Source organism: Plecotus auritus (assembly GCF_963455305.1).
Source record: "Plecotus auritus genome assembly, chromosome: 7".
NCBI classification, from domain to species: Eukaryota; Metazoa; Chordata; class Mammalia; order Chiroptera; family Vespertilionidae; genus Plecotus; species Plecotus auritus.
Window position 1 is genome coordinate 82,770,156 of NC_137774.1, and position 24,929 is coordinate 82,795,084.

The 24,929-nt window shown below is 49.1% G+C and overlaps 1 protein-coding gene across 1 annotated transcript in view; it reads right to left on the reverse strand.

Moving 5' to 3' along the window:
• MYH11 (myosin heavy chain 11) overlaps positions 1–24,929 on the reverse strand; it is a 122,821-nt gene that overhangs the window by 37,771 nt on the left and 60,121 nt on the right. The window contains exons 5-11 of the mRNA XM_080681648.1: positions 22,692–22,794; positions 20,668–20,688; positions 18,419–18,511; positions 15,668–15,731; positions 13,445–13,543; positions 7,996–8,139; positions 1,634–1,729 (exon numbers count right to left, since the gene is read on the reverse strand). Coding sequence (XP_080537774.1) covers positions 1,634–1,729; positions 7,996–8,139; positions 13,445–13,543; positions 15,668–15,731; positions 18,419–18,511; positions 20,668–20,688; positions 22,692–22,794 — 620 coding nt within the window. The remainder of the gene's footprint in view (positions 1–1,633; positions 1,730–7,995; positions 8,140–13,444; positions 13,544–15,667; positions 15,732–18,418; positions 18,512–20,667; positions 20,689–22,691; positions 22,795–24,929) is intronic.

Sequence of the window (24,929 nt, forward strand, 5' to 3'; positions counted from 1 at the left end):
GCCACTATGGAGAAACCCGGATCTAGACAATGGTGAGTATAGAATAGAAAAAAAAAAATCAAGTCGAAGAATGGTATCTTTAGTGTGCTATCATTTATATAAATTATAAACACTCACAAAGCAACTTTCTATATCGTTCTACCACATGTGAGTGAAAGTGTAAAGAGAAGGCTGAAGGACGCGCAGTGGAGAACAGCTGTGGTTGCCGGGAGGCACGGGAGGAGAGGACCCAGCTGGGAGAACAAGGGCTGTCACTATGTTTGCAAATCTATGTTGCTTTGTTTCATTTTAAAGACAAAGCAGTATTAGAAAATGTTCCCAAACGGCAGTTCTGGATGGTGGACTCGTGGATTCTTGTTACATTTGTATTTCTGCATTTAAAAGCTTTTTCTAAAAAAAAAAAAAAAAAAAAAAATTCTCCATCAACATGAAGACTAGTGTTGCGTGATAGTTCGCACATGCAAGGCGGGTGATAGAATAGAGTGGTTTTAGGATGTTTCCCCATCTCTTTGCAAGGGTGCTTTTGGGTTTCTCTTTCCCTGGTTTCTCTCAGAGTGCGGATTCCTGTAACGTGCCACACTGGGGAGTGCAACACAGGAAACATCTGACAGGTCTCAGGGAGGGTAAGCTCCCGGGGTTGCAGAAGCAACACAATATGCAGCCTGGGGCTGGGGCTGGGGCTGGGGCTGGGGCTGGGGCTGGGGCTGGGGCTGGGGCTGGGGCTGGGGCTGGGCTGGGGCTGGGCCTGGGGCTGGGGCTGGGCCTGGGCCTGGGCCTGGGCCTGGGCCTGGGGCTGGGCCTGGGCCTGGGGCTGGGGCTGGGGCTGGGGCTGGGCCTGGGCCTGGGCCTGGGCCTGGGGCTGGGGCTGGGGCTGGGGCTGGGGCTGGGGCTGGGGCTGGGGCTGGGGCTGCAGTGGGAGCTGGGAACCTATGTTATCCTTTTGGCTCAGCCACCAACAGCACAGAGGTAGCCAGGCGATCTTTTCAAAACATAAAATGCTGCTTATTTGTCAGATTCAGAAAAGAAAAAAAATACAGGATGCCCAGTTAAACTTGAATGTCAGATAAACAATAAACACTTTTTTTAGTATTGGAATTACATTACCGAATTATAACATATTACAGAATATAGGATTTATTCCCCAACATTACCTAGGACATACTTATAATCAAGTGTGTTTGTTGTTTATCTGACACTCAAGTTTAATGGGCATCTTCTATTTTATCTGGCGATGGTTCGCCGGGAAGCTTGGGTGAGGTCTGTCTCCCCAGTAGGACCACAGGTGCCATAAGAAATGGCTGTTCCTGTCTTGTTTCTCTCCCTATCTGGTGCCTGGCATATAGTGCGTGCTGGAAAGTATGTTAAACAAAACATGGGGTGGGGTTCGAATCGATGCTACCTAAGGATCCTTCCTGATCTGAAACCCTTAGTTCTTTTCTCCCACATTCTGGTTCAAGAATTTCCCACCGTAGGACTTCAGCAGTGAAGTTTGAAAAAAGAGAGAAGTCAGTGAAAATAGCTTAGTTTAGCTCTTGTTAATATCCCGAGTAACCTCGTCCAGAAAATCAACCAAAGACTGAGTATGATCCTCCCTCCCACACCCAAGCCGTCAGTTCCTGGGGAGAGGGCCCACCTGTGTTGTCTGGCATGGACGCCTGGTCCGTGTTCCTCTCCTTCTTGAAGACGATATTGCCCAGCTGCAGGACGGACGACACCACCTTCAGGATGGCTGCGGGGAGGGGAGAGCAGATAAGACACAGCCTTCAACACCAAGGTGCTCTGGAGGCCTGGCTCTAAAAACCCTTGGGCAGCTACATCTTTCTCTTAAAGAGAGTCCATTCTGAGCTTTTAGGAGAAAGCCAAATTTACCCAACGCCCTGCTAATGAGAGAGAAAAGCTGGCCAGGGGAGAACATTTCCAAATGACTGCTAAAAACTGGGTGCTACAAGGGGATACATACTGGATGGCCGGGGTTGGCAAACTGCAGCCCGTGGACCACACCCAGCCCATTACCTGCCATTTTACATAAAGTTTTATTGGAACACAGCCGCACTCGGTCACTTGCGTGCTTCGATGACAGAGTTGAAAAGTTGCCACAGAGACTGTACAGCCGGATGGGCTAACATAGTTACTATCGAGCCTTTACAGAACACGTCTGTCAGCCCCTGCCCCTGCTATGTAGCAAGGAGAATGAATGATTTACTACTAACAACAACACAACAGCTGTATCTCACAAACACAAATGCTAAAGAAAAATACACCAAATGCAACAAGAACATGCCATATAAGGCCCTTTATGAAAAGTTCAAGAACAGGCAAAACTATGCCGTTAGGAATCAGAATAATTATTCTTGATTGGGGGAAGCTGCTAGAAGGAACGTAAGGAAGTTGGTGGTGTTCTCTTACTTAAAATGGGAGCTAGTTGCACAGGGGTGTTCAATCTATAAAAATTTATCGAATGTACACTTATGACATACACAACTTCCTAAATGTAAATTCTATGTCAATACAAGCTACTTAAGAAATAAAACCAAACCCTGTACTTCCCAACATATACTGGCTGGGTGTGCAAGATGCTCATGTTAGGATGAAGAAGGAGAAATTTCCCCCTGTTGTCCAGGTGCCTCCAGACAAAACACTGTGTTCCCAGACCCTTGGAATCCTTTTGACTCCATAGTCAAGCCATGTTACTGGTAAAATGGGTTCTGTGTTTGAAACCCCATAAGACCATGCGTTACTGGATAGTGGGGACTGTCCTATCATCTTTGTATTCCCAAAGCCTAATCCAGGATCCAGATACACATGCAGAGGGAGGGGAGATGGATGGAGGATGGATAATGGATAGATGGAGGATTAATGCTAATAACTGGCTTTAGATGAACTCAGTGCAAGTCGCCTAGGATTTCCAAGAAGAAATCATTGTGTTCTAGGAATAAATCCTGGAGTGCCAGCCTTCTCTGGGTCCTCGGGCCAAGCTGGGGTGACAGCCCTTCACCACAGCTTCCCTCATACCTTAGGGACCCTGGCCCAGCTCAGCAAAAGGCCTGGCTGCTGGCCGATCCCCCACCCATTTTCTCCCATCACCACTGCAGAAAACGTTCCCCCCAAAATGTGAACACTGCTGTGGACCAGGCACTGCTACGGTAGTTTCTTTTACCAATAGCCTATGAAAGGGGCTTTGCAAACTGCCCAGTGCTATACTCATGGTTTGTAAACTGGGGATCTAAACTCGGGATCGATGACAGGCCTGCAGAGCCCAGGGACACAGCCTACCTCAGGGTTTCTCAGCCGTGGCCCTATTGCAGGGGCATCGCTGCTCAATGTTTAGCCGCATCCCTGGTCTCTAACCACTAGATGTCAGTAGTGCTCCCCTTACCGAGTTACGACCAGAAATGTCTCCAGATTCTGGCAGACGTGTCCCGTCCCCCACCGCTCCCCCACCCCCACCCCAGGAGCCAACTCGCCTTAGTTGAGACCCACTGGTCTAAATGAACAAAGGGGACTGTGGGGACTCCTGGGCGCCATGACCCCGCCTGAAGGGGAACTGCTTGGCCAATCCAAGCATGGCTATGGGAGAGGCAAGCCCAGTGCTGCCAGACTTGTGATCTTTGCAAAGGTAATAGAAACCCAGATTTCTATGTGAAATCTATCCATGTTTAAATGTGCAAGGCAATTAAAAAAAATTTATATGTTGTGGAGGCCAATCTCTCCTGTGGGTCCAGGAGCCAGCAGTTTGCACTTTCTGGTATAGATAACATGCTCATGACAGAACGGTGGCCACTCTCCGGCCACAGGAGATGAACCAACTAAAAGAGCTGGTGGACAGGAAAGTGGCGACCTGGAGGGGCGACACAAATGGCGAGGGTGCTGAGGCAGGCAGCCTGGGGCAGTGGTTGAAAACAGGCACCCGGGAGTTATGAAGTCCCTAGTTCAAACCCCAGCTTTGCCTCCTGAGCCTCAGCTTCCCTATCTGCAAAATGGAGATGGCAACAGTAGCACCTGCTTCATGATGTTTATGTCAGGAAAGATGACTAAGCAAGGGGCCTGCCCCAGTACTTCCAGTCCCCAGAACTGAGAGAGAATAAATTCCCATTGCTTTAAGCCACTCTGTTTGTGGTGACTTGTTACAGCAGCCACAGGAAACTAATACACCACTCTTTATTACTGAGGAATAAAAAGTGGGTTTCCAACACGTGACATGTGTACTACCAGGGATACACAAAATAGGTAATCTTAGGTGGCATGAGAAATTTATTAAAAATTTTAATAGTTAGGTATTTATCCTAATTTATTAGAAATAATAAAACCAAGGCATACAATTAGTCATTTTACAGAAATTGTTAAGACAAAGTCTAGAGCAGATGAGCTATAGAAATCCACCTCTTCATAAAAATATTCTGCCAACAATACAGATGGAACCCAGAAGTAGCATCAATGACTGAAGTCTGGGAAATGGATCTAGTCTGTGCCTGGGGGTATTTGAGTGCACAGGTGCTGGGACTAGTGGCCAGGCCTGTCCTTAGCAGCTGTGTGGCCTGAAGTTTTGCCATCTGAAGGCCCATAAAAACTCCTACCTCCTAAGACTGTCAGGAGGATTAAATGTGCCTAAACATGGTCAGTGCCCAATAAACATTAATGCTGTTATGTTGTACTAGAGGCCTGGTGCACGAAATTTGCGCACGGGGGAAGGGGGGTCCCTCAGCCCAGCCTGCACCCTCTCCAATCTGGGACCCCTCGAGGGATGTCCGACTGCCCATTTAGGCCCGATTTAGGGCCTGATAGGATCGGGCCTAAATGGGCAATCGGACATCCCTCTCACAATCCAGGACTGCTGGCTCCCAACTGCTCGCCTGCCTGCCTTCCTGATTGCCCCTAACTGCTTCTGCCTGCCAGCCTGATCACCCCCTAACCACTCCCCTGCCAGCCTGATTGATGCCTAACTGCTCCCCTGCCAGCCTGATTGCCCCTAACTGCCCTCCCCTGCAGGCCTGGTAACCCCTAACTTCCCTCCCCTGCAGGCTTGATTGCACCCAACTGCCCTCCCTTGCAGGGTTGGTGCCTCCCAACTGCCCTCCCCTGCAGGCCATCTTGTGGCGGCCATCTTGTGTCCACATGGGTGCAGCCATCTTGTGTGTTGGAGTGATGGTCAATCTGCATATTACTCTTTTATTATATAGGACTATTATTCCAGTCCTACACTGTTGCTAGCTCTCTGTAACCTGGGGTGAGTATGCCTCCCTCACTGAGCTCCGGGAAACAGAGGGGCATGGTCACCTAGAGCCTTATGAAGCTCTGGGGCTCGAGCCTCACCCCTTACCCCCACCCCCATTCTCCTTCAGCCTCTTTGTGAAGGGTTGGGAGGAGCTCTGAATTTATAACTGGGATTGATGTACAAATAGTCTAAGTCCATGACCTGTGGACCTCAGTCATTTCCACTCCCTCATCTTCATGCTTGCTCTACCTGCATACCATCTGCTCCATTACTTACTTAACATTTTTCTTTACATCCGCTTACTTTTCTTTCTTTAGAATTACTTTAATTGGAAACTAGCTCTATCTTAAGTGAAACATGAGCTTCCCTTGCCATAAGTACACAGCAACTATAACCATTATCAAATTCTAGCAAGATGCTGGGGCCTGCTGAGGTGCTGGGCCTGGGCTCTACTCTTGGGGTTAAAAGGGAGATTAGCAAGTACCAGAGAGGAGCTGATGGCCTAGTAGGTGCCAAACTGCTACTCTCTCTTTGAAAGCCATCGAAACACTGAAGGGAGCAGAGAAGGGAACTATGTCTCATGGAGGGATTCTGCATCATTGCTAATGATGTGAGTCTTCATTTTAGAATATACTAGGCTCCCACTAGCCCTGGTTACCAAACCATGACTCTGACACAGAATTTTAAGAGTTTAAAGGACAAAAGCCACCTTCCCACAGACAAAGCAGAGCACAGTAAGTCAAAAATAGGGCTTGGGAGTCCACAAGACCCGAGAGCGAGTCCCAGCTCTACCAGTAACTCGCTGTGTGTCCTTGGGCAAGTCCCTTCACTTCTCTGTGCCCAGTTTCCTCTGCAAATTTGGGATAACAGCAGCCACTTCATAGAGTTGTTGTGATTAAATAATGCACATAAAGCACTTAGTGTATTGCCTTGTCCCCTGATATCTTCACTTTAAATACAAGCATTTCCATATAAGCCAATGTATTTCTAAAACAACTTAAATAGCCCTGTCATTCTATTTATTAAGGGCAAACAACAATGTAATAAATCCTCTATCAATCAATATTTTAGTATGTTCCAGTTTATTATTCAAATAAAACTGGACATGGTACATTAAAAAGGGGGGGATTTAGCAAATGCTTGGCACATAGCAAGTACTGAATCATTAGTTGCATTTGTCTAAAGCAAAAGATTAGAAGCAAAACTGACTCATGCCCCAAATAAAATGAATTATTCTTGGAGAGCCCAGGTCATTCGGAAAGGGTTAACCTTGGATTCTGATATGGAACCCTGGCCAAAATCCACAATCACCGTCCATTTGTCAACTGACCCTTGGAACCTTCTTTTTCTGGGCCCCAATTTATCTCAAGAGGAACTGCCCCTCCCTATTGCTGTGCTTCAGCAACCTTAGCACTATTCTGGGGCTCCAAGGGGGCGTGGGAAGGAAGGGAAATTTTCCACAATCCTGCCCTGGTGTTTCCAAAAGAGAATAACCTCGAACATTGGGGCACATCCAACCCAGAAAGAAAAGTGTTTCTTGAAGCACAGTGTGGAGACTAAGGTATCTCTTTGAGCTGCCCTATTCTCAAGGGCAAGTGTGTCTCTTGGTCGGTGGTTGATGATATCCTATATAATAAAAGCCTAATATGCAAATCAACCAAACAGTGGAACAACTGATCGCTATGACATGCACTGACCACCAGGGGGCAGACGCTCATCACAGGAGCTGCCCCCTGGTGGTCAGTGCGCTCCTACAGGGGAAGCACCACTCAGCCAGAAGCCACGCTCATGGCTGGCAAGTGCAGCAGTGGTGGTGGGAGCCTCTCCGGCCTCCACTGCAGGCGGCCAGTAAGGAGTGAGGGGTCCTGGACTGTGAGAGCCCCGGACTGCAAGAGGGATGTCTGACTTCCGCCTTATGCCTGATCCCCCCAGGGATCAGGCCAAAGCTGGCAGGCAGACATCCCCTGAGGGGTCCAGGACTGCAAGAGGGCTCAGGCCGAGCTGAGGGACCCCCCACCCCCAGTGCACGAATCTCATGCACCAGGCCTCTAGTTAATCAATATTGGTCTATCACCAGACTGGCTTTCCAGGAAGAGCCCGAATAAACCCAGCCTCAATTACTCCCTGTCCCATATCCTCTGCCCACATGTTCTTGAGGAGGCCAACTACCTCTCTACCTCCAGGTCCAAGAACAGAACAGAGACCTAAGCTGCTCAGAGCTTTCCACAACCCTGGCTACGAGTAGCTCAGGTATAACAACATCAACCTAGGGCAACCCATAGGAGTCAGTGAGACTCCATTTAGGAACTCAAGCAGAGAATCCACTCTGTGCTTTTCTGTTGGACGTAAACCCAAGGAAGCAAGGGCTGGAGCTACAGCAGCCACTTTGCTGCCAAGACACTACAGCCTACCTAAAGTCAATGCTGAGAGACCAGGTTCTAGAGGCAACCTTTGCACCCCTAGAATTAACTGTACCTGAAACCAGTGTCCCTGACTTTTCAGCTCTATGAGTGAATCATTTTCCTTTTTGCTGAAGGCAATTTGGGTCACTTGTAACTGAAAGAGCCCTAATATATGCAGCCACTTTTTAAAAATACCAACAAACCACCTACAGTAATATTCCTTTTCATTCTCCTGTTTTGTTTGGGGGGAAGGAGGGCTGGGGAATGCAGAGAACAGAAATGTGTCCTGACCAGAGAAGAATCCCTAACTGATTCCAGTGGAAACAAGAGCAAGAATCCAGGTCTCCTCGCCAGCCCCCGTCTCAAGGTGTGAAGACTTACACAGCTGCTCGTCTTCATTGAAGCCCATGATGCCCATGGCCTCCAAGGTTTCCTGGAACATCTCATCGTCCTGGGCAGCTGGGATAGGCACATAGCCATTGGAGAGGAACGTGTAGTTGCTGAAGCCCTCCAAAAGCAAGTCACCTGGAAGGAGGGGAAGATGGGGTGTGGTCAGGAGGGCACACAACTACTTTGAACAGAAGACTGGAATCTGGTAAAGGGTCTGGACCATCACAGTTTCTTTCCCCCTCCTAAGACTTGGATGACTTAAAACCTTCCTTCTGCATCATCTCATAGATGGCTTCTCCAGTCACCACTGGCCTCCTACAGTGGGGCAGGTTATGCACTGCCCCAGGGTACCTGGCAGCTGAAATTCAGCCGGCTCTACCGGCTAAGCCATGACCCCTGACATGGGGTTGCATTGACCCAGAAGGAGGGACACCTTTATCTCAATTGCCCAAAGGCACCCTGCCTTCAGGAACACAGGTGTCTGGAAAGTTAGATCACTCTTTATTCGTCCATTTATTAAATTTTATAAAATAAAATCATATATGCACATGAATTTTTAAAATCAATTTACTACCAAAAGGTTTATAATAAAAATGCCATTATCTGTCCCACCCCTTCTGCGACTCTCACCTTACTCCTCAATAACTGCTTTTATCTCTTTTAGCTGTTTCTTCTGGTAGTTACCATGATCTCTACATATTACTGTATGTAATATGATGTATATATATCATATATAATAGACTATTTCTGAATATGTCAAAATTAGATATTATCTATTGACTTCCTACCAAGGTGGATAAAGATTGAGCTCTCTTACACCATCTTCCCTCTCCACCAACTATTTCCAGTTGAATCAGTAGATAAGGTTTATGTCAGGGGTTGGCAAATCTGGTCTGCTGGTTGTTTCTGTACATAAAGTTTTATTGGAACACAGCCACTTCTATTCCTGGTCTACTGTCTATGGCTGCTGTCCTATTACAAAGGCAGAGTTGAGTAGTTGCGACAAGACCAACAAAACTGTATGGTCTGCAAAGCCTAAAATATTTACTACCTGGCCCTTTAGCAAAAACATTTGCCAACTTCTTGCTTATATGGTTACATCTATTTAACATCGTTTTCTGTAAGGTCATGGTTACATACCTTCGTACCTCAGCCACCACCCTTTTCTCCCCCCAATTTATAACTGCTTCTTTTTAAAATATATATATATATTATTGATTTTTTACAGAGAGGAAGGGAGAGGGAAAGGGATAGAGAGTTAGAAACATGGATGAGAGAGAAACATCGATCATCTGCCTCCTGCACACTCCCCACTGGGGATGTGCCTGCAACCAAGGTACATGCCCTTGACCGGAATCGAACCCGGGACCCTTCAGTCCGCAGGTCGACGCTCTATCCACTGGGCCAAACTGGTTAGGGCAGTGGTTGGCAAACTCATTAGTCACCAGAGCCAAATATCAACAATACAACGACTGAAATTTCTTTTGAGAACCAAATATTTTAAACTTAAACTTCTTCTAATGCCACTTCTTCAAAATAGACTCACCCAGGCCGTGGTATTTTGTGGAAGAGCCACACTCAAGGGGCCAAAGAGCCACATGTGTCTTGCGAGCCACAGTTTGCCGACCACGGGGTTAGGGCAACTGCTTCTTTTTCTTGCTTTTATAACAAGACATCAAGTGTCCTCTTCCAGATCAACCTTTAATTAGGCCAGACTATATAATACTTTTGGAAGGAAAGTCAGTGAGATACTTTTATTTTAAAATAAAGGTATTTTATGGGTCAAGTCACTTGGAAGCTACTTGATAAACTCAAGGTTAAATTGACTCAAGACACCAGTTAACTCAAGCCCTTGGATTAACTGAAATGCCTGATTAAAGTCACAAGGAATTTGGGTCTTTGCCAAGACCTCATTATCCAGACTATGGATAAATTTAAAAGATTTTATTTTCTCTAAATGCCTAACCTCTTCCAAGATCCACCATCAAGAATACACATGGTTGGAGAGAAACCAAGATGACGGCATAGGTAAACACCTAAACTGCTGCCCTCGCACAACAATATCAGAACTATAACTAAAAGACAAAACGGACACCATCCAGAACCACAGGAAAGCAGGCTGAGTGGAAATTCTACAACTAGAAGAAAAGAGGAAAGCACATTGAGACTCAGAGGAGCTACAAAAGGCTGAGGTACGGAGGCTCGCATGCGGAGAGGACGGGCGGCTGTGTGCACAGGTGGCTGAGTGCACGGCTGGCTTTCTAAAGCAGGAGGGAGAAGGAAACTCCCAACTGCACTGAACTCCAGTCCCAGGCGAGACGCTGGGAAACCAGACTCATTCGGGGGGAATCTGGACTGTCAGGAAAAACAAAGCACACTGAGACTCGGGAGCTGCAGAAGGCAGAGGTCTGGAGGTGCGTGTGTGCGCACGCGCGCAGAGGGGACTGACTGCTGAATGCACGGGAGGCTGAGTGTGCGGCTGGCTTTCTAAAGCAGGAGGGAGACGGAAGCTCCTGACTGCGTTGAACTCCAGTTCTGGGAAAGTTTCTGGGAACCCCGACTCATTTGGGGAGAAACTGGACTGTCTGGCAGCGGGTGAAACTTGAGGGCAGCTTTCTCTCAGAGGTGCTTGCTGTGATTACCGAGGGACACTGAGACCCAGGGACCTCATAGGGCAGGGCTGATGGGAAGCCAAGGCTGTCTGCTCCGCCCTGAAACTCCACCCCATCCAAGCTGAGCGCAGAGGCTTTTGCAATTTTGCAAGTCTTGTCTCATAAGAGTGTCTCCAGCACAGAAGTTCTCCCAGCATAGACACAGCTGATCCTCACAGCCAATTGGCCTGGAGGTCAATTCCTCCCAGTGATACCAACAACAATCAAGGCTTAACTACAACAAGATATGCACACAGCCCACAAAGGGGTGCACCAAGAGTGTCCACCTCAGGTAACTGGGGAAGCTGAGCCACTGTGCCCTAGAAGACACTTACCACACAAAGCTACTCTACCAACTCAGGGGAGCAGTGAAAATGCGAAGACAAAGAAACAGATCACAAATGAAAGAAATGGAGGAAAACAAGTGACTGGATATAGAGTTCAAAACCACGGTTATAAGGTTTTTCAAGAATTTCCTAGAAAAGGCCGATAAATTTAGCAAGACCCTAGAGGATATGAAAAAGGATCAACTAGAAATTAAACATACACTGACTGAAATAAAAAATATTATACAGAGACCTAACAGCAGACTAGAGGACCGCAAGAATCAAGTCAAAGATTTGAAATACAAAGAAGCAAAAAACACTCAGCCGGAAAAGCAGAAAGGAAAAAGAATCCAAAAATTTGAAGATAGTGTAAGGAGCCTCTGGGACAACCTCAAGCGTACCAACATCCGAATTATGGGGGTGCCAGAAGAAGAGAGAGAGCAAGATACTGAAAACCTGTTTGAAGAAATAATGACCAAAAACTTCCCCCACCGGGTGAAAGAAATAGACTTACAAGTCCAGGAAGCGCACAGAACCCCAAACAAAAGGAATCCAAAGAGGACCACACCAAGACACATCATAATTAAAATGCCAAGAGCAAAAGACAAAGAGAGAATATTAAAAGCAGAAAGAGAAAAACAGTTACCTACAAGGGAGCACCCATACGACTGTCAGCTGATTTCTCAACAGAAACTATGCAGCCCAGACAGGAGTGGCAAGAAATTTTCAAAGTGATGAATAGCAAGAACCTACAACCAAGATTACTCTACCCAGCAAAGCTATCATTCAGAATTGAAGGTCAGATAAAGAGCTTCACAGATAAGAAAAAACTAAAGGAGTTCATCACCACCAAACCAGTATTATATGAAATGCTGAAAGGTATTCTTTCAGAAGAGGAAGAATAAGAAAAAGGTAAAGATAAAAATTATGAACAAATACACATCTATCAACAAGTGAATAAAAAAATCTGATGAACAGAATAAACTGGTGAATATAATAGAATCAGGGGCATAAAAAGGGAGTGGACTGACAATTCTTGGGGGGGAAGGGGTGCGGGAGGTGCAGGAAGAGACTGGAGAAAAACCGTACACCTATGGATGAGGACAGTGCCGGGGGGAGGTAAGGGCATAGAGTGGGGTGGGAACCGGTAGAGGGGAGCTAAGGGGGGAAAAAAGAGGAACAACTGTAATAATCTGAACAATAAAGATTAAATTAAAAAAAAGAAAAGAATACACATGGTTCCTGGGAGTCTTGGTTGCTAGCCTCACCCCTAACTAACATCTGGAAGACCAGCAACAGAGCACAAAACTGAAACCCAAGTTACCAAACAACCAAACTACTGACTTTGGTGCTAAATAGAAGGAGGAATGTAAACATTTCTCCCTGGGCCACCCCATAGTGTCCACACTGTAACCACTAATTTACCTATTGGTGGGTGTATAGCATCCATTGAGCATGCCCCCTTTAATCCAAAATTGCTCCAGACCATCAAGCATCGAGAAGAAACAATGAATACTGCCCCCTCTAGTGGTGGCATTATTGCAATACACCGAATTCTTAACCTAAATAACTAAAGGGCGCCACAAAAATGATGGGAAGTAGAGTTTGTACTGTTTTCCTAAAGTTTTAATCTTAAACTTATTACTAGAATGTAGACTGTATCATGTACCTAAACTCACTGGTATGTTCCTTTTTCAGCGAGGTGATTTATATATTCTTTTAAGAATTAGTAGAAAACTACATGTCGAGAATGTATCACTTCCTAACGGCAGAAAGTATGTTTTTATATAAAACAATATTTTCCCTACAACAGAGGTCAGCACACCTCCTGTTTTTGTAAATAAAGTTTTACGGGACTATAGCTGTGCCCACTGGTTTATGTTTTGCCCTTGGCGGCCTTTCCATTGTGTACAATAGCAGAACCCAGTAGTTGTGACAGAAACCATGTGGCCTGCAAAAAGCCTAAAAGATTTATTATTTAGTCCTTTTCAGAAAGTTTGTGAAGCCTGTGCCCTATAAAGGCCACTTCAAAAGTCATTTTCAAAACATATATAATGAAAGTGCTTAGTCCCACCTCCCCTCCAAATTCCTTACAACATTGTATCTTATACACTTGCAAGTTTTATAATCTGGCAAATATAGCCATTGTCTTTCTCCCTTCCCAGAAGGCACAGATTGTGTCTCATTGAACTTGACGTCTCCAAGTCTAATTGGACTTGATTAATTACCTAATGCCTAATTGGACTCGATGTCTGTCACATAGTAGGTGCTCAGTAAATGAGAACACCTGAGCAAAAGCCACACTCACTGAAAGGAGATGACGAATGATGCATCTGCCACCCAAAGATATAGTTCTTTCCCTGGCAGGATCTCAGGCTGTTTTAATAGCCGATCAACTGACCCCGGATGATGATGAAGGGAAGGGCTGAAGCCTCCCAACACGCATCCTTGCTAGTCACTTACTTTTCATCTTCTCCTTGGCCCCAGCAATCATATAGTAAAAGATGTGGAACGTCCTCTCGTCCCTGGCTTGGCGAATCGCCCGTGACTTTTCTAGCAGATCTGGTTTGGGAGGAGTTAAGAATTCTGGGGATACCATGGGTGTGCCCCTTGCAGGAACCCAACCTTCTTCCCCAGTCCCTGTTGCATGAGGTGCTGGAGGAAAAACCTCCAGGACAAGGGGAAGGCTCCCCAGAGAGTTCTGAGGAGCTTTATTGACAGGCCGAGTCAAGCCATCCACCCTGCCTCACACGGGCCAACCTTCTGGTTCTGGCTTTGGAATCCAAAATGAGACCTCTGGGTACAGCCACAGTCCCCAGGCCAGAGAGAAGTGAGGGGAATAGAGAGAAAAGGAAAAGCATAAAATGACAGCAGTCAAAAGACCCCAACAACCATCACTGACTCCCCCTCTGTAGAGTGAGCTATTTTAAAATATATTTTATTGATTATTTTTTTACAGAGAGGAAGGGAGAGGAATAGAGTTAGAAACATCAATGAGAGAGAAACATCGATCAGCTGCCTCCTGCACACCCCCCACTGGGGATGAGCCCGCAACCAAGGTACATGCCCTTGACCGGAATGGAACCTGGGACCCTTCAGTCTGCAGGACGACGCTCTATCCACTGAGCCAAACCGGTTAGGGCAAGAGTGAGCTATTTTTAGATATTACAGAGTAAAAATAATTACCCTCTCTATGACTTAGTAATCTCTGTTCTGTTTTACACGCATTGTCTCATTTAAGCTTCACAAACCCTCCTAGGAAGTAAGTGTGAATAACATTTGCATTTTCCACATAAAGAAACTGGGGCTCCAGGAGGGACATTTCCCAGGAGAGGGCACAGCTAGGAAGTGGCCAAGCTAGGTGGCAGCCCAAACACCAAGCCAAGGGGCTGGGCTTCACCGAGTGGGTGCCAGTTCTGGTGGGCTGAGCGACCTTGACCCAGAGAACCGGCCTTGGAAGAGAGACTGCAAACCCTGCCAGTTAATCTTAGGAGAGCTGTTCTGCTGTGGCGGGGGAGTGTTTGCGGGTAGGGTGGGCAGCTGGGCATGGAGACCATTGAGGATGGTGGGGAAGGGCAGATGGGTGGCGGGCCGTTGTACCAGATGGAATAAAGAGATCATACGTAGCCTCTCGTGGGCTCTAAGTGAAGGTTAACTAACCATACATCACAGCCACCATGGATCAGAGGCTCACTTCGGGCCAAGCACCGTGTGAAGGGCCGTGCACGTCATTTCACTCAACCACAATTCCAGGACAGCTCCACCAGTAGGTGCTGCCATCATTCCCACTTTACAGGGGGCAACACTGAGGCTTGGCGTGGGTAAGAGACCTGCCCAAGCCCCGCAGCTCAGATGGCAGAGCTGAGACCGGGACCCGGACCCATGCCGTCCCAAAGCCTCCCTGTTATCCAGGCGCCAAGTGCAACCACAGCCCTCCCCTGGGTCCTGCCGGTGCCGAACGAACGGTCCACAAGCAGCCATGGAAAGATAACTCCCTTGAGGCCGCGCGGCGCCTGTAATGCTTCTACGTTGATCAATTGCTAAACCCCTGATGTGGTCCCCAAGTCCAGAAACTTCCAACTGGGCTCCATGTCACCATCCAGGTTCTCCCGAGATGCTCTGTGTGTCCGGTGCAGCATGACCATTCCCCTGGGAAAGCTCGTTCCGGCCAGTTTCCTATCTGTGGGCTGGAGCCGGTCACAGACCAGCTCTCTAAGAACAAGAGGCCCTGGGACTGGCCTTGGACCATGGCTTGATAAGGATGAGGTGGAGTTCACACACTAGCCAACACTCATCCAGCCCCCACTCTATCCCTGGCCTGGTTCTGAGTGCTTTTAATTCGTAAATTAATTCACTTTATTCTTCCCACACCTCTACGAGGTCGGTATACTATTACCATCCCCATTTCACTGGTGAAGCACAGAGAAGTTGAATAACTGGCCCAAGGTCACTCAGCTAGGGAGATGCCAACCCAGAGTCAAATGCAGGCTATTTGGGGTTCAAGCCCTGGACGACCACACCACAACGCCTGCTATTAAGGGAGAAGACCCCCAGGGCCTGAGGGTTTTGAGGGACGGAACCCTGGGGACAGAGGGACAGCTCTGGTGCCTTTCGGGGCGCCCTCAGGCTCTGGCAGGAGGCTGGCTGGTTGGGGCTCCCACAGGGCCCAGGCTCAGCAAAGGATACACGTCTCAATGTTGGCTCCCACGATGTAACCGGTGACGTCAAAGTTGATGCGGATGAATTTGCCCTGCCAACAGGAAAGCACAGGAAGTGGTCAGTTCCCCGGCCTCAGCCCCTCACCCATTCCTGCAGGCAAGTGGGCAGGGCCATGGCAGGGAGCATTCAGGGGGCAGGGGGGACCCCACAGCCTCAGAGTCTCACAGGGAACTGGTTGGAAGGAGCCACCATCTCTGAGCTGGGATGACCCAGGGCCTACGGAGCACAGAACTTATAAAACATTTTCACAAGTACAGTTTCACTCGGCTCTAGACATGACCTTCAGTCCGTCATAGCTACCCCCATTTGAAAGGTGGGAAAACTGAGGCCGAGAGAGGTAGAGCCACAAGGAGGAGGCATGTTTTGCCATTTTCACTGGCTGGAGGGCTCCCTCCACGCTGCCCACCCAGGAAAGTGCTGGGTCCTCCACAGTGAGTCAGGCCCAAGTTCATGCAGTTGTAAAATAACCTCCTCTGTGGGGCAGGTGAGCGTGGACAGGGACTCCAGCAGCCGCGCTATCCGAGCAGGCCTGCACAGGAGGCTGTTTGGGCAGGTCTGGGCCATGCCCCCAGCCCTGGGGCTTATCAAATCTCTTAACCGGGAGAACTTGCCCCACCCACCTATCTCTGCCTCAGCTGAACCCCCAAACCATCCCTCAGCCCCAGGCCTTTACCTACTTTCCAGTAGCTGACAAAGGATCACATCATTTCCGCCCACCACGATGCACATGGTGGGAGGTATTCACCGGAGTGGACACAGCCCCCTAGGCTTGCTCAGGTCTTGGCAAAACCCTCACTCTCCCCATCAGGAAGTAAGACAGTAGAATGACTGGGAGGACCAAAATCATTGCAGCTGAAACAGAGAACCTGCTGGTCCTGCACTTCCCCCCACCCCCCACCTTTCCTCCCAAGAAAGCATGGGCACCAGTGAGCGGAGGACATTTTCAGCATTAACTTTGAATTTGCCCTCACTTATGATGTCTAGAAACTAACTTTACCCTGGTTTGCAACATGCAAATGCAGTGCTTCTCAATGGAGGCAGCACATCTGCCATGAGGATTGTGGAAATCTGGGGACGTGGCTGATGGGGGGTGTCCCAGGATGGTGGGGGCCACTCCTTTTAGCGGACAGGGGCCAAGGCTGCTGAGCATCCTGCAACAACCGGGAGAATCCAAGCCACCAAGCGCTGCCACATCCCCTATGACTTTCAAATGTCCCATCTGACAGTCACGGAAGTGAAAAACCTGTTTGTAATTAGCTGACCTAGAACCTGACCTTGTTTCAGATAAACACACAAACATTTTAAATGTTGTTCGAATAGAAGAATGTCACCTCCATGTGACATTCGAGAGCAAATTGTGCTTTGGTTCAGAGCTTTCCCAAGAGTATTTCGGAAAATCCCGTCCCAGGCATCAGTCCCCAGACAACCTCCCCCTGTGGGTCTGCATTTGCAGCTTCCGGGACCCCGGATTCTGGATGTAAATGCAGGTGAATGACTGTTCCACTGTGTCTGCTCAGGTCATCTGGCCTGAGCACTGACAGGCTGAAATGCACAGTTATGAACTGTTTTATTTCTCCTGATAGTAAAGGCATCATGCTGATTTGTTTTCATCTGATGTGGTAGTACGTTATCTGCAACTCTAATTTTGGGAAGGAAAGGGGACGTTGCATAGTTATTATAAAAAGTGGGTCTCGAGGCTGACAGGGCTGGGGACTGCCGTGTGAGTGTAGAGGACACAGGGGTGCTGGGCAGAGCAGTGCCAGGGGACAGAGCAGAGGTTTCCACCAGATTTTCACAGGGTCCCCTCCCAGGCGAGTGACAGCTCAGAGGGGCACCTGCAAATCAGCAGAGGCCCCCAGTGATGGGATATCCCAATCAGCACTCCCCCAGATTTCCAAAATCCTCAATTTTTCCTCAGAATTCCCACTCTAACGTATCTTTCCGATTCTCCCATGGAAGCCACTCTAGTTTGTGCAACAAAATTTTTCTAGGTGTTATCAACCACCCACTTTCAGGGTTCTCCTGTCCCCATTGGGCTCAAGCGGAAAGGAGAGGCCTTGAAGCCTGGGGGAGTGTGTGCGGGAAGGTGGCACCTCCTGCCTTGTTGACTGTTGGCTCCCCAACTAGACCTCAAGCTTCATGAAGGCTGTAACCACACCTGAATTGTTCACTGTGATCCTGTGAGCCTAGTTCAGTGCCTGATATACAGTAGGTGCTTAACAAAAATGAACTGAGCAAATGAAAAAAACAACATTTAACAATGGTATGCATAAAAATACCTACCAGAATGACTGTATGAAGTAGGTGCTTAATAAATGTTTATGAAGCATGTATGTGCTTGGTACCTAGTTGGTAGTCAATTCATGTTTTGCCGAATAAATGAATGAGTATTGGATACAAGTGTCCAGCACATACTAGGTGCTCATAAATGTTTACTGAATCAATTATGAATGTCAAATGCCTAGCAGGGTGCCTCGTACACAAAAGATTCTCGATGAGTACTTGTTGAATGAATACTGAATGAAGGAAGGAGTGGCAGGGCCCTGGCAGGGTTGGAAGGTCACGACAGAACTGAAAACACAGAGCAAAATGTGGCCTGTGCCTCTATACCTTCAATCCCAGGCTCCCCTGCAAACACATACTCTGCTTTCTCAGGCAAGAGATGGCCCCCCAGGACCTGGGCCTTTTTCCCGAAACCCACACGGCTTTGCTACTTACGAATCGTGAGGAGTTGTCGTTCTTCACGGTTTTGGCGTTGCCAAAAGCCTCCAGAATCGGGTTTGCTTGCAGAAGCTGCTTTTCCAGCTCCCCCTAAAATTCATTCATATCTAGTTACTGGAGAGAGAGACCCAGGCACTGATAGCTCTGCCCTGCATGGATGCTGTCCCAAAACTCAGCTCTTACCCACAGGCTCGCTCCCTCCTATCTGCTACCCCGAATGAGAGCCCAACACTGATGTCCACATTTACTCGAGGGTTTCCGAAGAGACGACTGGCTGAGCTGGCAGCTGGGACCTGTTCCCCAGGAGGCCGCTTTTCCCCAGTGGCCTGCTCATTCCTGCCGCATCCACGCCAGTCAGAACCTCACACCACACCACCCTGGGGATGTCACCTACGTCCCAGCGCAGGGCACTCCACGGAGGTGAGCTGCCCGCTCCACTGCACACGGCCCTGCTGCTGCTGTTTATGTTTAACAAGCAACCACCTTCACGCGAAACCCCCCCTGATGGTTTAGTGCGATTTTTTTGGTCAGTTGCAATGTCTCCTTTTGTGGGACTAGTTTCCGGAAGGCTCCCGTGGAAGACACGTAAGGAATGTGCAAAACCCACCGGGAACGCTTCTAACCGACCGCGGAACAAAGCTTCAAAGCAGGTTCCTGAGCTCCATTCAGCAGGTTAAATGCAGCGGAGGCTGGCCCAGCCCACCGGCCCTCTGAGGGGCTCTGTGCACAAGGCAGTCCCGTGGTTAACCAGCAAAGGGCCAACGAGGTAAGTGATGCCGGAAGTGAGGAGCTGCTCCTTGCCTAGCCCCAAACCGTGGCGGCAGCGGCCTGGCCCGGAGGCCTCCCTGTCCAAGCTCTTGTCCAGGTCTCGCTGGGGGTGGTGGGTGCTGAGGGTTCTCTCCTGGTTCTGTCTGATGTCCCTGTCCTTTTTTTTTTTTTTTTTCCAGAGCAGCAGGGCTGGGCTAAAAAGAAGCCGGGGACGTTCTAAAGGGGAAAGGGAGGGAGTGCCCGCGTTCTGCTGCTCCTCTGCACACCAGGGCAGTTGTCCCTAAAGGGACCAGACAGGAAGCTGCTGTTTGTGTGTGTGCCCATATGCCTTCCTCCTCTGCAGCTCCTGAAGGAGGGGGAACCACGGTGTCATCTCTGTGAAAACCCAGCCACTAACAGAACTAGTGTCCTGGAATCGGGGATTGTGGAAATTTATGATGAGAGCGACGGGCTTTCCTTGGCTGGTGGGGAGGTCTAAAGGGATCACTTTGTCCACATAAACTTGGGATCCCTATATCCCACAGAAAAAGGCCTTTTCTAGAATGGGAAGTCCAGCTGATGGGGCCAAAAGATCCTTCTCAGGAGAGCCCTTATCATGGGGATCTGGTCCAAACGACTCATTTTATGGATGAGACTACGGCCCAGAGAAGGTAAGCATCTTGGATAAGGTCACACAGGAGCAGACCCCAACTAGAATCCTGACTCTCCTGATCCATCCGTGACACTGCTGCCCAGGGTCTAGCCGAGAAGGATTGAGTGTGATCCCCTGAGGGTCTCTTCCAGGCTGAACCCCATATGCCAGCCTCCCAAGCTCTGCGTTAGACATGAGTTTACATATGCAGAGGTCTGAGCAAGACCCGGTTATGTGTCGCATAGCTGGGGCCTTACCCTGCCACCAAAGCTAGTGCATCGCAACCTCTAAGACCCCCATCTCGGGCGCCTTAGGTCAAGCAACCAGCATGCAAGGAGAGAGACACACTGCACACACATGCACAAAGACACACCAGTGCCAGGGGACAGGGCTCGGGGAGAAATGTAGGGTGATGCAGGGAGGAGGCATGCCACAGCAGTGCCATTACCGACTGTCAGTCAAGCCAGGGAGCTTTAGGGCCAGACAATCCTAAAGCCTTCAACCTGACGGGATCGATGTCTCTAGGCCAGTCCAGGTCAGGTTACTGGTGGTGGGCACGTTGGTGGGGAGGGTGGGGGGGTTCATTCTGAACCGGGGAAACCCATTACAGGCTAGAGGACAACCCTGGGGAGTCCTGCGGGGGGCCACCACACCCCCACACCCCGCGCTGGCATCGGACACCCGCAGGACAGTATTTGGGTGCGTTTGTTGGTTTGGGTTGCGAACCTCGGGGGCCTAGCCCATTCTACCATCAGCTACAGGGCTCAGTGGGTGCAACAGGACCATGCAGATCTAAATACACTCCATGCCTCCCGTACACACCAGGAAAACACTCCCAGTTACTCACGTAGGCAAGAGATGGGCCTTGCTGTGGTTGAACAATACAGTATAAAACAAACGTCAGTGTCATTTCAATCACACGTACGTACATCAGGGCTGGAGACATCTGATTTCAGCCCCCCCAGCAGCCGGCGCTCCCCAAGGTAACCAGGACAGCCGCAGCTCCCCTGCGATTCTGTTCCTTTCCCTCAGGTTTGCTCACTCCCATGTCTAATGTCTTAGTGACCCAGACATTTCAAAGGTTTTGGTAACCGCAGCAGCTGTGGTGGGAGCAGCCGTGGTGGGATCTTTGAGACCATATCGGATGAGAGACTGTCTGAGCCGTGTTCACATGTGCAGAGAAAGAAGTGCCTGGCGCCCAGCAGGCACTGGATAAAGATCCATCATTATTATTAAAAGAACTAGAGGCCCGGTGCACAAAAATTTGTGCACTGGCAGGGGGGGTCCTTCAGCCTGGCCTGTGCCCTCTCGCAGTCCAGGAGCCCTTGGGGGATGTCCAACTGCCACAGAGTTGGGAGCCCGCCACCACTGCCACTGTGCTTGCAGCCATCAGCCTGGCTTGTGGCTGAGTGGTGTTCCCCCTGTGGGAGCACACTGACCACCAGGAGGCAGCTCCTGCATTGAGCGTCTGCCCCCTGGTGGTCAGTGCGTGTCATAGCAACCGGTCGTTCCCGGTTGTTCTGCCGTTAGGGTCAATTTGCATATTACCCTTTTATTATATAGGATTATTCTTTCTTATATTACTGTTCTAGGGGAGGGAAAGGCAGTGGAAGCAGCGGTTAATTGGCCTGCAAACCTTGCGGCTCTCTCTCCCTACACGGCATGCCAGGGGCAGCTCAGGGCCTCGGGCATTCTGCATTTGTTTGCCAGGGAGGAAGGTTCCTGAAGCTAAAACTGGTGTCCTCCCAGATCGCCGCAGGCCTCCAGACTGGCTGGTCTCTGTGGCCACTCCAGGGCTGCCTCTGAGTGCCAGCAGCAGGCCACCCTCAGCCTCCGTGCTGCCATCTCTCCCGCGGGAAAGTCCTTCATGCCGCCCCACAGAGGTCCCCTCCTCTGGGACGGGTCAGGCATGCCTCAGACAGAGAGGAGGAAGAGAAGGATGGGCTGTGAAGGGATCACTCTAGAAACCTGCTTTTCTCCCAAGCCCTAATCCACTGAGTCACCGTGGGTCATTTGTGGGCGTATTTGATGCCTCTCTCTCTTTCCCCCATGTCTGGAAGCTCAGGGACTAGAATGACAGCATCTCTTGGACTCATCACTGGAGCACATTCTGGAACCCCATGGCACACGGCAGAGGTTGCCACTGGCACTGGACCGAACCCCACATACTGAGTGACACTTATATTCCCATCCCCTGGTGCCCCCATCCGAGACATGTGGAGGAATGACAGGGGGGGCCACACTCTAGGGAGTTCACAGATTCATTTAAAGCAAGCATGTCAAACTCGAAGACTAACACGGGCCAAATAAACGAGGCATGCGGCCCGTGAACCGAGAGTTTGACATGTTTGATATAAAGCAATGGTTCCCATTCGGGGGGGACTGCTACCCAGAGGACACCTGGCCGTGTCTGGAGACAGGTTTGGGGGTCCTACCTGGGGGAGGGTCGCTACCAGCATCTGGTGGATGGAGGCCAGGGATGCTGCTAGCACCCTGCAGGGCACAAGACGGCCTCACAACAGAGAAATTATCTCGTGCAGAGTGACAATTTGGGCCACGATGGAGAAGCCCTGATGGAAAGAAAGCAAGACGCCTCCCTGCACTGGGGAGAGGGCTCCTCTCATTTCACAAAACAGGCCCCTCCGATGATGATACTGGCTGAGGCAAGGCATTGCCCAGACCCGAACGCACCCCTCAGGTGGAAAATGACCCCCCTGGGAGCTGTCAGGGAAGGGGGCAGTGTAACATGGACCCGAGTGCTCACAACGCGGAGTCCGGCCCTCTGTACGGTGCTTGCCTGTAACTCGGCCAGGCCACAGGCCCGGAGACCCCTCCGCGAAGGCACAGCACCGACCGGGAGCTGCCACTCACCGTGATGCTTGTGTCCTTCTTGCCCTTGTGGGAGGAGGCCACCACGGCCAGGTACTGGATGACTTTCTTGGTGTTCTCCGTTTTCCCGGCTCCAGACTCGCCTCTGAAAGACACGGGAGCCGTGACCCACGGCAGATAACCCTACACAGGTGCTCTGCGGGTGCCTTCTGCAGCCCCGTGCTGTCTGCCAAATGGGGAAACCGAGGCTCTCAGCGGGGAAGTGACTTGCTCAAGGTCACACCGCTGGCAGAGCACAGGCTAGGCCTCAAACCCTGGACCATTATCCCAATCTACTCCTCCTACGAGGATGCAGAAGGAATTCAGATGAAGAGAGTAAAAGAGAAAACCTTAGTTTTCCTATCAAGGTCTACACTTAGTTTATTTGGAATTTAAAAAAAAATAGACTATATTCTTTAGAGCAGTTTTAGGTGCAAGGCAAAATTGAATGAAAAGTACGCAGAGTTCCCACACCCCTCTGTGTCCCCACATGCACAGCCTCCCAATTATCAACCTCCCATCCGAGTGGTACATTTGTCACAATCAATGAACCCACACTGACACATCATTATTACCCAAAGTCCATAGTTTTTACATTAGGGCTCATACAGAATAGTGTCACTACAAATTACCTACTTTTAAGTATCAGTAACTTTGGTAGAGATGGAAAAATTAGGCAAGAGACAGCTTTCCAGAAGGGGCATAGGTATCTCTCAGGGTGTCAGGACCTAAGGTAAAAGCTTTAGAAGTTTCCAGAAAAAAAGGACTGGTTATGCCATCTGCCACTGAGCAAGTGTAAGCCCCTTCATCCTCTGAAGAACCCCACTCTGATCGTCTATCAAAGGATAAACCTGGTTGAAGTAATTCATGCTGAGGTGTAAATGACTGATAGGTTTAGATCAGCAGGGCGCTGTCTTATCAAGAGTGCTCCTAAAATATGAGGGTAATTTTTTTGTTTGTTTTTTTACCAAGATGGCCTTCTTGAGCCAGCTGCCTGTCTTGGCCACCAGAGAGCATCACAGCGGGATTGTTTCATGCAAGAGTTCCAGACCCTGCCTCTGACTCCCACCATTCCCAGTGAGAGGGAAGGACAGGGCCTCAGCCCAAGCTTCCTCCTTCTCATCCTCTCCTCTCATTTCCTTGCTTGTTTTTTGTGTTTCTTTCCTTTGCCTAGACGCCCTCATTTCCTCAGCTCACTGAATATTCTGAAATGCAGGAGATAACTTTTTTTTTAAGTCTGGAGAAGAACGTGTCCACCCCAAGGTCGGCTCAAGGTTCTCCGTGCTGAACCCGTGCCACCAGTGCTCGCGCAGTCCCTGCTCTTCTTCCTAATTAGGAAATAAAAAATTAATTTGCTCTGCCAAGGGCCCATTAATAACTTTGCTCGTGGTTAAAAAAAGAAGAAAGAAGAAACATGTGCCTTTAATTGCTGGACCCAATCCTACAGGCCCCACGGCCCAGAAATCAAGTGTCTAATTGCCAAGAACAAAGAAACAACTCACGCCAGCATTAGCACTCCTCTCCCTTCCCAACGGTCTTTATTCCCAGTGGCCACATTATTCCACAGGGCCTCCCATTTTGTAAAATGGGAATGAGAGGTACCAAAAAAAAAAAAATTTTTTTTTCTTAATTTTAAGGAGAGAATGGAGTTTGAAGGGGGAGTAGAAGCCCTGTGCTGTTTCACATGCATTCCCTCCTTTACCTCCACCTGCCAATCCGAAGATATGACATATCACTTCCACGTTATTACAGAAGAGGAATGCTAGCACAGAGTGGGTGAACAACTTGCCCTAGGCCACACAGCAAGGTCAGGGCTCAGTCAGAATGGAAAGTCAGGGCTCTGGTTCCAATGCATTCAGGACTCTCTCTACCACATCCTAACGAGTTATTCCATGACACAGGCCCAACCCTTTAAGAACTTGCTTTCTAGGACAAGTCAAAGGAAGGAATGGAATACAGAAAAGACAGAGCAAAGCCCTGAGCCCACTTCATCAAAGAGTTAGTCATACATTCTGGGTGTTTTCACTTGCCCTAACAGGCTCTTTGAAAATGTAACCGGGGGAAAGAAACCAAGATGGCGGCATAGGTAAACACCTAAACTGCAGCCTCGCACAACAATTTCAAAATTACAACTAAAGCCCTAGCCAGTTTGGCTCAATGGATAGAGCACTGGCTTGTGGACTAAAAGGTCCCAGGTTCGATTCCGGCCAAGGGCACATGCCCGGGTTGTGGGCATATCCC